Source organism: Mus musculus, chromosome 17 (genome assembly GCF_000001635.26).
Source record: "Mus musculus strain C57BL/6J chromosome 17, GRCm38.p6 C57BL/6J".
Taxonomy (NCBI): domain Eukaryota; kingdom Metazoa; phylum Chordata; class Mammalia; order Rodentia; family Muridae; genus Mus; species Mus musculus.
In genome coordinates this window covers 26,078,838-26,091,278 of record NC_000083.6, presented here as the reverse complement: position 1 = coordinate 26,091,278, position 12,441 = coordinate 26,078,838, and the positions used below count along the sequence as shown (strand labels likewise).

At 47.6% G+C, this 12,441-nt stretch overlaps 1 protein-coding gene across 2 annotated transcripts; it reads left to right on the top strand.

Annotated features, from left to right (window-relative positions):
• The first annotated feature begins 956 nt into the window (after window positions 1-956).
• Window positions 957-10,071, top strand: Decr2 (2-4-dienoyl-Coenzyme A reductase 2, peroxisomal). 2 transcript variants are annotated; one of them, NM_011933.2, is made up of 9 exons: window positions 1,115-1,315; window positions 2,282-2,350; window positions 3,206-3,257; window positions 3,820-3,955; window positions 7,144-7,268; window positions 7,341-7,434; window positions 7,599-7,703; window positions 8,186-8,403; window positions 9,018-10,068. In NM_011933.2, the coding sequence occupies exons 1-8, from the start codon at window positions 1,236-1,238 to the stop codon at window positions 8,401-8,403; spliced, it is 879 nt and encodes a 292-aa protein (NP_036063.1). In that variant the 5' UTR covers window positions 1,115-1,235; the 3' UTR covers window positions 9,018-10,068. The 2 variants fall into 2 exon arrangements, with proteins under 2 accessions (XP_030105676.1, NP_036063.1); XM_030249816.1 differs by lacking the exons at window positions 2,282-2,350; window positions 3,206-3,257 and having other exon boundaries at window positions 957-1,315; window positions 9,018-10,071.
• The last annotated feature ends 2,370 nt before the right edge of the window (window positions 10,072-12,441 follow it).

The following is a 12,441-nucleotide window of genomic DNA, read 5'->3' as shown; positions in this document are numbered from 1 at the left end:
GATGTCCCATAGTCATGACAAATGTGGAGGAAATTGCTTTACTCAAGCACTTTAATGAGTGTTTTTATGCATGGTATAAAACATTAGGCCTGAAGCTTAGAGCTTTGAGTAAAGAAAGGAAGGATCCCTCGACTTTGGGTAAATGCAAGAACCAAGCAAGAATCCAGGGCCCATGAAATTGAGAATCCAATTGGGGTTCTTTTGCGGGCGCTGGTATAGCTCCTGCCCATCTGATTTGTCTGAGGATGGCAGTAAAGAATAGACCGGACCTGAGGCTTCTTCAAGGCCCAGTGAGCGAGCCTTCAGTAGGAGTACACACCAGTCTTTGTGGGTATTGTGTATCAGGTCTCCTGAAGTTGGAACAGCAGAGCCTAACACTCCAAGGGCTACTCTCATCTCTCCCTCAATGCAACCCAGGCACAAAAGAGTATCCTCCACTCCCGACCTGATGCTGTCCATGATGACCACCACGGCCTGATGTCCATTTATGTTCACATTGACACATGTAAGTCACATCTCACCCCGGATCCCAGAGTCACTGATTCAGTTGCAGGTACATCATGACAGCTTCTGTGGCTAATTTGATAAGTCATTTCACTCTTTGACATCTAGACAATGGAACCCAGTTCTTGGTTCTCTGAGTTTCAGTGCAGTGATTCTTGCCAGCCAGCAAGAGGTTCACTCTGGACTTTCCACCCGGGTTAGCCACGAGAGGGAGCTATTGGGTTTGCAAGCTCCAGATTCTCTGCACTGGGAGGTAGTGTCCAAGAGCGGTGTTCATCTGGAGTTCCGACTTCCACAGCTGATAGCACGCAGCCCGGCCAGCTTGGGTATATGGACTAAGTGGCTGCACAGACACCAACTGGGAAAGGAACCGGGCATTTAACTGGCTGGAGCGTCTCTGGGCCTCTGTATCAGTGCCTCCTCCCATTCTCAGTCCCAGCAGGCTGCGCGCCACCGAGGGCGGGGTGTCCGCCTGGTCGAGTGGGAAGGGCTGGAGGCTGGGAGTTGCGGGAGGGTCTGTGATAGGAAGGCTTGAAGGGCCCAGGCACCTTTTTGGGGTGGGGCGCCCCTGTCCCACCCCCGTCTGATGGGCGGCTTGATGTGGGGGCAGAACTTTGGTCCTGGATCTTTCTGGGCGGAGCGAGCAACCTGCAGAACGCTGCGTTTTGCGTTGGAAAGGTAGATCTGGTTCCTGGTTCCACTGTCCTTGCCATCCCGGACACGCAGCAATCATGGCCCAGCCGCCGCCCGACGTTGAGGGGGATGACTGTCTTCCTGAATACCACCATCTCTTCTGCCCGGATCTTCTCCAGTGAGCTAAAGCAGGGAACCAGGGGGCGATCCAGACTTGGGGCACAGGGTTTAACGAATCTGCCACTGGATGTGACATCACAGAGGACAGATGCTCAGTACTCCGTTCCTGGGCAATCGTAGACCTGAAGTTTCTTGGGGTTCTGGAAGAATGGGATGAGGGACTGAGGGTGGAAGCTGCTCACTTTGTTTTGTTTTGTTTTAGAGACAGGGTTTCTCTGTATAGCCTTGGCTGTCCTGGAAGTCACTTTGTAGACCAGGCTAGCCTCGAACTCAGAAATCCGCCTGCCTCTGCCTCCCGAGTGCTGGAATTAAAGGCGTGCGACACCACGCCCGGCGCTTGCTCACTTTTGAAAACAAGTCTCTCTTGGTAACTTACTACGCAGAAAATTTTAGGCTAAATAAACTCCTTCACCTCCGAACTTCTAGGGAGCCTAAAAATAACCGACTTTAAAGATTGCAGTTTTATGGCTGGGGATTTATGTCTTGCAAATTCATTGAGTACCTGTTTAGCAGGAGCATGTTTTCCTTCATAGCGAAACTGGGTAGAAGTTCATGGAGTGAAAGTTCTCCACGGGCCGCTTATCTATTTGAGCTTGAGTTAACAGAGATCTATCTATCTAAAGCTCTTCGAGATGAGGTTTCTCTGTGAAGCCCTGGCTGTCCTAGAACTCTCTCTGTAGACCAGGCTGGCTTTTAATTCTTGGTCCCCCTGTCTCCACTTCTCACAGGCTGGAATTACAGGCATGCATCCCCCATCAAGCTAAAACATGGTTTTCAAAGAAGAGTTTAGGGACTAGAGAGATGGCTGAATAAGTTCAGAGCACTTACTGTTCTTGCAGGAGACCCAGCATTGGTTCCCAGCATCCACACGAGGACTCAACTCTCTGTAGGCACACAGGCAAAACACTCATACTGGTAAAACAAATAAATATTTAAAAATGACTACATTTTCTTGTTTTTGAAGGGACAAAGTGGCCTTTATCACAGGTGGTGGTTCTGGGATTGGCTTCCGGATCGCAGAGATTTTCATGAGGTACACACTACCGGAACCCTTCCTGCCACCTTACGTCCCTTTGTCTGGATCTTGGTGGATTTGGGGGAGTGGTTGAATGCTGTCTTGGGGAGAGGTCAGGACCTTTGTGGTCTCCTAGAATTAGTTGAGACTGTGTGTGACTAGCCTCACAGCCTCGTACGTTGACGGGGTGCTGCTGATGTGGGAGAAGAGTGTCCCTTGGACACAGGTTTTGTGACCTCATTGAGAGGATTAGCAGCTCGATACCAAAGCTGGTGGAGGCTCAGAATTGTGGAGGTGGAGGTAGAAGAACCCTTCTCCAGTCTTCCCCAGCACTCAGCTTTTCACAACTGGACGTGAGTCCCACAAGAATCGACTGAGGCTCCAAGTAGTAGATTATTATTCAGAGCTGGTGGCTTTATGAAGTTTCTTCTAGTAGAACAAAGCCCTGTCTATTCAGAGTCGGGAAGATTAAATAAGCTGGTGTAGCTTCTATGAAAACCTGTGGAGCAGGTCATAGACACTGTTGTCACCGGGTGGCTCCCCCTCTCAAAATGGGCTCCTGTTCTTCACTCCAGTGTCCCAGCAGGGCCCTGCACAGATATGGGATTGACACCAGTATCCCACTACACCCTCTCTGCCATGTACATGGTATCTGAGGCAGGGTACCCCAAGCCAGAGACACACCACAGACACCTAGGAGTGGGCAGCCATGGCATCCAGAAGTCTGTCTAGACTTACACAGTTGTGCCTGCTGCCGGTCAGGCCAAGAAACTAAGAAACTTGGGGGAGTTCCTTCTGGAGTAGTGCTTGCTGGGAGCCCCCCAGGGTTTGTCCCTCATCTTTTCTTCTCAGGCCTACTATCTGGTTTTATAGGCATGGCTGCCACACTGTCATCGTCGGCAGGAGTCTGCAGAAAGTGACCACGGTGAGAAGAAAGCTGTGGGGAGGAGTCCTGAGACCCAGAGGATAGAAACAGAACAAAATCTGTCTCTTCTTGAGCAGAGGAGCTCAGTGGAAATGGAGTCTCAGAGATCCCCTGGACTTTTTTTTTTTAGAAGTTTGGTTATTGGGTCATGTTTTTAGAAGTTGTCTGGTTCCAGAATGGCTCAGTAGGACCGTCAGTGTTAAAGGCCATCACTCCAGCCATCTACCCTCCAGGCCAGGCGGAATGTAGGCAGAAGGTGGGGTCTGGGATGGGTGACAGATTATAGAGAATGCAGGCTGTCTTACCAACATCCACCAGGGGTCTGGACCCAGGATGTCGCTATTTTCAAGCTAAGTCTCCCTGGCAGGTACCCCAACAAACTTGGGGTCCTAATGTAATGTAGATGAGTCATTCCCATGAAGTTCTTAAGGGTGTGCTTCTTCAGGCTGAGGCTGCTTTTCCAGGCTAAGGCTGCTTCTCTGGGCTGAAAATGCTTCTCCAGGCTGAGGCTGCTACTCTGGGCTTAAGCTGTCATCCAGCTCTCTTTCTCTCTGCTGTCTAGGCTGCTAAGAAGTTGGTTGCTGCCACCGGAAAGCGGTGCCTCCCTCTGTCTATGGATGTCCGAGTTCCCCCAGAGGTCATGACTGCTGTGGATCAAGCGCTGCAAGAATTTGGCAAAATCAACATCCTCATTAACTGTGAGTGTGGCTTAGTGAGGCCAGAGTCTGCTGATAGGTTAGAAGTGCCGTCCGGAAGCTCCAGAACTCTGGTCCAAGGGCAGTGATGTGACAGAGCCTAGGTGTTTGTCTTGGTTGAACTATCGCCTCACAATCGGTTCTGGCCCAGCTGTGACCTTTCAATTAGGACAATCTAGAGTATGCTCTGCCCTGGACTGTTTCCTACGTCACACAGGTCAGCAAACTCTAAGCTACCCTGGATGTCCTCTGGACATGACTAAGTCACATACAGGGTGTTTTGTGTACTGAATTTTTTTTTTTTTTTTGGTTTTTCAAGACAGGATTTCTCTGTATAGCCCTGGCTGTCCTGGAACTCACTCTGTAGACCAGGCTGGCCTGGAACTCAGAAATCTGCCTGCCTCTGCCTCCCGAGTGCTGGGAATAAAGGCGTGTGCCACCACGCCCGGCATGTACTGAAATTTCTACTTTAAAAAAACAATGGGAAGAGAGGCCCCTTGGTCTAGCAAAGATTCTATGCCCCAGTACAGGGGAATGTCAGGGCCAGGAAGCAGGAATGGGTGGGTTGGGGAGCAGGGCAGGGGGAGGGCATAGGGGACTTTCGGGACAGCATTTGAAATGTAAATGAAGAAAATATCTAATAAATTTTTTTTTGTTTTTTTTCGAGACAGGGTTTCTCTGTGTAGCCCTGGCTGTCCTGGAACTCACTATGTAGACCAGGCTAGCCTCGAACTCGGAAATCCGCCTGCCTAATAAATTTAAGCCGGGCGGTGGTGGCGCACACCTTTAATCCCAGCACTCGGGAGGCAGGGGCAGGCAGATTTCTGAGTTCGAGGCCAGCCTGGTCTTCAGAGTGAGTTCCAGGACAGCCAGGGCTATACAGAGAAACCCTGTCTTGAAAAACAAAACAAAACAAAACAAAACAAAACAAAACAAACAAACAAAAAGAACACTGATTGCTCTTTCAGAGGACCTGGGTGTTCAATTCCCAGGACTCACATGGCAGCTCACAACTATCTGAAATGCCCAGATCTGACACCATCACATAGATAAAAATAAATAAATTAAAAAATTAAAAAGTGGGCTAGCCTGGCAATGGTGGTATGCCTTTAACTCCAGCACTTAGGCAGAGGCAGGTGAATCTCTATGTTCAAGGCCAGCCTGGTTTACAGAGTGAGTTCCAGGAAAGCCAGGGCTACATAAACCATGTCTTAAACAAACAAAACAAAACAAAAAACAGCAGTAACAACAAAACCATGGAATGGGGAGATGGCTCAGCAGCTTAGGTCTGAGTCCTGTCCCTGGAACCATGTGGTGGAAGGACTGGATTCACTAGCACAGGTCATCCTTTGTCCCCTACATGTATGCCGTGGCACATGCACACCCACACACATCATACATACATGTGTACATACATACAAACTAAATACATGTTAAAATAAAAGTATGGGCTGGCTCTCCAGGTGTGGTGGCACATGACTTTAATCTAAGCACTCAGGGGCAGAGGCAGGAGGGGCTCTAAGTATGAGGCCAGCTTGCTCTACCTAGTAAGTTCCAAGACAGCCAGAGTTACATAAAGAGACCCTGCCTCGGAATTAATTAATTAATTAATTAATAATAAGCAAACCAATGTAATAGATATAGGAATGAAGCCCAGCATGCAGAAAGCCCTGGTTACTATCATTAGCCCAGAAAAAAAAGTTGATTTCATAACCTTACAGAATAATTAAGTAGATAAAACAGAAGTCTATATAATTACTTCACTGTATCTGCTATTAATCAAATGTTACATGCCAAATAATTGATATTATTACCGTGTATCAAGGTTCAATCTTATGGCCTCCACAGGCACCAGATGTACACATGGTACACAAGCAGGCAAACACTCTTAACACAAAATTAAGAGACCTATATACATATATATTTGTAAAAGTAGACAGAAAAATGTAAACATCCTGTATGTTCGCTTCCTTGGGATGAACAAGTGCCACAAACTTGGTGGCCTTAAAGACTAGGTACAATTCCTCAGTTCTAGAGGCCATTGCAAGCTAAACTCAGGTGTCATCAGAGCGCTACTCTCTGCAGGCTCCCAAGGGGCTCACTCTGTGGCTTTATCTCAGCTTTCAGAGTTGTACCAAGTTTTAGTGCCCCTTAGCTTGTGGCTGTGTCGCCCCAGTTTCTGACTCCATCTTCCTGTGACCCTTCTGTGTCTTTGTATCTTTACGTGTTCTCTTTCTGCCTGCCGATTGAACCCACAGTGCTGTGCATGCCAGGCCAGTGTCCTACCCCTGAGCCACACCCCAGTTCCTCCTACCTCTTCTTAGAGAAAGAAATCAGTTAGTGCTGAACCTAACTCAGCACCATCTCAACTTGATAATAAACATTCTATTTCCTGTTTTTGTGGGATGTTTGTTTGTTTGTTGAGACAGGGATTCTCTGGCTATCCCTGGATGTCCTAGAACTCATTTGGTAGACCAGGCTGTCCTTGAACTCAGAGAAATCTGCCTGTCTCTGCTTCCTGGGAATAAAGGTGTGTACCACCATGCCTGGCTAAAGGCTCTCTATTCAAATAAAGTCACATTCACAAAACAAAAAAAAAAACAAAAACAAAAAGAAAACAAACCAATAAACTGTCTGTCATCTATCCATCTACCCATCCATCTGTCCGTCCATCCATCTCCCTATTTTTGTGAAATAGAATCTCCTATCTTCTTTGGGGTCAAGCTCACTATGTCCATTGAACTTCTGATCTTATTGCTGCTGCCTCCCAAGTGCTGCCTTCAGACTTGGTCTTAGGACTCCACTTCTTGGCATATAGTCTTCTATCCTGTGTCTGTTGAGTGCGTAGTGTCCTGTCCTGTCTAGCTTAGACTACTTTAAGGGTCTCCATACTCTTTTTTGTTGTTGTTGTTGTTGTTGTTGTTTTTTTTTTTTTTTTTTTTCCCGAGACAGGGTTTCTCTGTATAGTCCTGGCTGTCCTGGAACTCCCTTTGTAGACCAGGCTGGCCTCGAACTCAGAAGTCCGCCTGCCTCTGCCTCCCAAGTGCTGGGATTTTTAAAGGCGTGAGCCACCACGCCCGGCGGGTCTCCATACTCTTGCTGTTCTCAGAACACTCCTGACAAGGCTTAGCTCATTAGTGCCCTGTCTTCTCAGAGCCACAACCCACCAGCTTTCCCCTTCTATTCTCTAGGTGCAGCTGGAAACTTCCTATGCCCTGCCAGTGCTTTGTCTTTCAATGCCTTTAAGACCGTGGTTGACATTGACACCATCGGTACCTTCAATGTGTCTAGTGTGCTTTACAAGAAGTTCTTCCGGGTGGGTATCCTCCTGGCAAGGGCCTTTCTTCCTCTTGGCTACTTGCTCATCACCATCCCTTATATGTTTCAGGACCATGGAGGAGTGATTGTGAACATTACTGCCACCCTCAGTATGAGGGGGCAGGTGCTACAGCTACATGCAGGCGCTGCCAAAGCAGCTGTGGGTATGTGTGTCCCCTGTGCACTCCTTAGACTCTCCCCAGAGGCTGATAATCTCCACATGAACTTGATCCTAGCTGTGGACACTGTAGAGCTCACACTGATACTTGGGCTACCTCAGAGCGGAACAGCCTCACAGTTTCCCCTCCCATATGCATTTCTCATGCAGATGCTATGACGCGACACTTGGCTGTGGAATGGGGTCCCCAGAATATCCGTGTCAACAGCCTGGCTCCTGGTGCCATCAGTGGCACTGAGGGTTTAAGGCGATTAAGTAAGTCTCCCTGGGAGTTTGAGACACCCATCAAAGCTTCAAGAATTGTTGCAGTACTTAACAATTCTGTCTTACTGGGTGGTGGTGGCACACACCTTTAATCCCAGCACTTGGGAGGCAGAGGCAGGTGGATCTCTGAGTTCGAGGCCAGCCTGGTCTACAGAGTGAGTTCCAGGACAGCCAGGGCTACACAGAGAAACCCTGTCTCAAAAACAAAAACAATAAGGACAACACAACCATCAACAAAAGTCTTCTTATTCAAGTCAAGAAGTTATCTAAATGTTTAACCTTCTACCCTGTTGAACTTGGCCTACTGTGAGGGTCTCCAATGTCCATCATGTGGGTTCAGTGTCAGTCTGCTGTTGGCCTTGATAGAGCAACCACTGTTTCCAGATCTGGGTCAGGGAGAGAGCTAGCTGGAGAGAGCAGCAGACACTGTGGCATAGAGGCTTACTGGGATCTGACTTCCTATTGCTTTCCAGGAGGCTCCAATGCCAGTTCGAAATTAAAGCATTTTTCAAATCCTATTCCAAGACTTGGGACCAAGACAGAGATCGCTCACAGCGTGCTGTACCTGGCCAGCCCTCTGGCTTCCTATGTCTCAGGTATCGTGCTGGTGGTTGATGGTGGAAGCTGGATGACATTCCCCAATGGCATCAAGCAACTGCTAGAGTTTGAATCCTTCTCTGCTAAGCTGTAGGTAAGGTGTTGTTCCCACTTCTCGGGATCCCCATGTCCTTGGATGCCTCATCTTTTATTCTACTAAGTGCAGCTATAAACTACTAGTCATGTTTTCATAGGAGCATCCCTGCCCCTGTCCTGGCACAGAGGGGCCCTGGGCCAGGTGGGCAAGACATGGTCTCCAAGAATGTGAAGGAAGTGGGCTCTATGACACTGGGTTTTCCCAGACCTTATCCTCGTCTCTATTGGAGAAATACAGCCTTAAATTTGCAATTTTCCTATCTTAGCCTCTGGAGTGTGAGAGTACAGGAGTACATGCTAGGATATAACTTTTTCTTTTCTTTTCTTTTCTTTTCTTTTCTTTTCTTTTCTTTTCTTTTCTTTTCTTTCCTTTCCTTTCCTTTCCTTTCCTTTCCTTTCCTTTCCTTTCCTTTCCTTTCCTTTCCTTTCCTTTCCTTTTCTCTCTTTCTTCCTCCTCCTCCACGTTCTTCTTCTTTCTCCTTATAACTTCATCTCAGGTCAACGTTTATTCAGTGATGATTAATGATTACTTTTCTATTAATTAATGAATTAATCAATTTTCTTTACATCATGACTGAAGCTTCCTCTCCCTCCCGTCCTCCCGTCCCCCAGGGGAGTCCTCCCGTGGATATCCACCTTCTTCTTCTTTGAAGATAGGATCTCATGTACACTATGTAGCTGAAGATGATTTTACAAAAGAGCCACCCTGCCAATTTTTGCAGTGTTTGAAGATCACACCCAAGGCTTCCAGCAGGTTCAACCAGCAGAATCAACTGATCTGTACGTCCTCCCCCGGGGATCTTCTGACACATAAACTTCGTACTCAAGATAGTTGTTTTGAGGAGGCAGTGTTCTTCATGGGGAATGCCTCCTGCCTTGCATAGGTCTATAGTCACACAGGAAGTGTTGAGTCTGACTTGGAAATCCGAGCCCACTCCCCTGCCTCTGGGATCAAGCTCTTTGCAAGCTCTGCCTCTCCTCCGCCCACATCTTGAGTAGGAATAACCCGATCATGCATAGCTGAAACTTGCTTACAGTATCTGAGGAATTCCTATGGTTTTACCAGAAAAAAAATGCATTTTCTTGTAAAAAAAAATTTTTTTTTTTGAGACAGGGTTTCTCTGCATAGCCCTGGCTGTCCTGGAACTCTGTAGACCAGGCTGGCCTCGAAATCTGCCTGCCTCTGCCTCCCAAGTGCTGGGATTAAAGGCATTCGCCACCACTGCCCGGGTTTTTTTTTTTTTGTTTTTTGTTTTTTCTACTATAAAAATAGCTATGAGTTGGAATTTGTAAAAGTTTCTAGAGGGCTGGCAAAATGGTTCAGCAGGTAAGAGCACTGACTGCTCTTCTGAAAGTCCTGAGTTCAAATCCCAGCAACCACATGGTGGCTCACAACCATCTGTGATAAGATCTGGTGCATCTGAAGTCAGCTACAGTGAACTCATGTATAATAATAAATAAATCTTTGGGCCAGAGCTAGCAGGATTGAGCGAGCAGAGCAGACCAGAGCGAGCAGAGGTCCTAAAAATTCAATTCCCAACAACCACATGAAGGCTCACAACCATCTGTACAGCTACAGTGTACTCATATACATAAAATAAATAAAGAAATCTTTAATAAAAACGTTTCTAGACAGAAAAAAAATTGACTGATTCTACCATGGAAATAGTGCTTGTGTTTCCTGTCTTTTTTCCATATCTCTTTAGCTTGGTTGCTTCTCATGCCTTCCTCCCACCTACCGAGCCCAGTCCTTCCCCCCTCATGCACTCCTCCCACCAACTGATCAAAGTCCTTCTCCCTCATGCCCTCCTCCCACCAACTGAGTGAAGTCCTCCCCCCTCATGCCCTCCTTCCACCAACAGAGCCCAGTGCCCTCCTCCCCATTATCCTGCCCCCCAACCCTAGCAGCACAGCTTCCTGACTTCTTACCAATGGTCTCCAGATCAGAGGGAGGTGTGGCACTGTGGCCACCCTGGTGGGAGGGAGCATCTCCCCCTCCCTGAAACCTTTCAGCCCTATAGTCACCTGTCTTTGAACTCCCCGCTCTACTACAAATCCTGAGCATGTTCTGCTGTTCCGGGCCCCTTTGGCAGACACAGTATCAAGCTCTTAGCTGTTGAGCCAGCTCAAGAAGGACACAATTTCAGCACTCACTCAATGTGTAAGGTACAAGCAGCCCCACTGCCCCATCCGTGGGGGTTGCCTGCCGGCTCCAGCATGTGGCCACCATGCTGGTGTGTCAGAGCATTTGGTGGCCAGCCTTGTCTAGCAAGTGCTGGGATTAAAGGCATGCGCCACCACCGCCTGGCTAACCTTAATGTGTTAGTGTAGATACCCCCAGAGTCCAGAAGAAGGCATCTTTGAGATCCCCCTGCAGCTGGAGTTATAATCTGATTTGAGTCTCATGAAAATTGAAATCCATTCCTCTTCAAAAGGAGTATATAGCTCTAATCACTAAGCCATTTCTCCAGCCCCGCCCCCCCCCCCCAAGATGCAGATTTTAAAAGGCATTAGTTCATTATGATGGCACAGGCTTGTAATCCCAGCACTTGGGAGACTAAAATAGGAAGATTAAGATTAAGGGTGGTTTAGACTGCACGGTGAGACCCAGCCTTAGAAACCAAGCAAGCAACCAAACAACAAATAACACACCCCTCAAACCCAACCCAAACCAAACCCCCTCAGCAACAGCAAAACCCAGGCTTAGTGGTATACACTTGTAATCCTAGCATAACTGCCACAAATTCAAGGCTAGCTTGGCTACAGAGTGACTATCAGCCATGCCAAAAACCTGTCTTAAAATAACAAAGTGGGGCTGTAGAAATGGCTCAGTGGTTAAGAGCACTGACTACTCTTCCAGAAGTCCGGAGTTCAATTCCCGGCAACCACATGTGTCACTGTGAGGGTGGGCTTTGAGACCCTCCTCCTAGCTGCCTGGAAGTCAGTCTTCTCCTGACTGCCTTTGGATCAAGATGTACAACTCTTTTTGTTTGTTTGTTTGTTTGTTTTTGTTTTTGGAGACAGGGTTTCTCTGTATAGCCCTGGCTGTCCTGGAACTCACTTTGTAGACCAGGATGGCCTCAAACTCAGAAATCAGCCTGCCTCTGCCTCCTGAGTGCTGGGAGTAAAGGCGTGCGCCACCTTGCCCAGCTAAGATGTACAACCCTTGACTCTTTCTCTAGCACCATGTTTGCCTGCACACTGCCATGCATCCTGCCAATATAGTGCACTAAACCTCTGAACCTGTAAGCCAGCCCCAATTAAATGCTGTCCCTTATAAGAATTGCCTTGGTCCAGCCGGGCGTGGTGGCGCTCCTTTATTCCCAGCACTCGGGAGGCAGAGGCAGGCGGATTTCTGAGTTTGAGGCCAACCTGGTCTACAAAGTGAGTTCCGGGTCAGCCAGGGCTGCACAGAGAAACCCTGTCTTGAAAAACCAAAAAAGAAAAAAAAAAAGAATTGCCTTGGTCATGGTGTCTCTTGTTAGCAATGGAAATCTTAAGTCATACAGCCAGTACTGTTACACAGAGAAACTCTGTCTCAAAAAACCCACACATCCTCCCCTACCACAAAAAGAACAAAGTGTCTTGGGTTGTATGTGTTTAATGAACGAACAAACAAAACTGCATGTACTCACCCGTGCCTTGGTTTGAGCCATACAGGTGATTTCTAGCATGTCAGTGTTTTCCATAGGTTACAAATGAAGGTCTGGGTATGTTTATCTTTGTCTATCCAGAACACAAAAACCTTAAAATTGCCCAAAATAAACACTGCTCATTTGGAGGGGGTTCCTTTCCACTGATTTCTGTTGCCTTGGTAACTTGGAGCAGCCCAGCTGTGGCTTGCATGTACTACAAGATCTGGCACCAAAATCCACTTGTCTCCCTGGAGGATTTTCCCAAGCACTGGGTCTTCCTCTCTGTTTGCCAGGGCGGGGCCACCTCATGGAGACATAGGAAACAGGTTGAAGGTACCTGTCTGTTGTATTTGTTTGTTTGTTTTTGCTTTTAAACATTTGTTATTTATTTGCATGCATAT

What these genes read in the sequence shown, in the direction of transcription:
- Decr2 (NM_011933.2), top strand. Translation starts at nt 1,236, where the DNA reads ATGGCCCAGCCGCCGCCCGACGTTGAGGGGGATGACTGTCTTCCTGAA. An exon ending in AATCAACATCCTCATTAACT is followed by an intron (nt 3,956 to 7,143) that starts GTGAGTGTGGCT and finishes TCTATTCTCTAG; the next exon opens with GTGCAGCTGGAAACTTCCTA. An exon ending in TTTACAAGAAGTTCTTCCGG is followed by an intron (nt 7,269 to 7,340) that starts GTGGGTATCCTC and finishes TATATGTTTCAG; the next exon opens with GACCATGGAGGAGTGATTGT.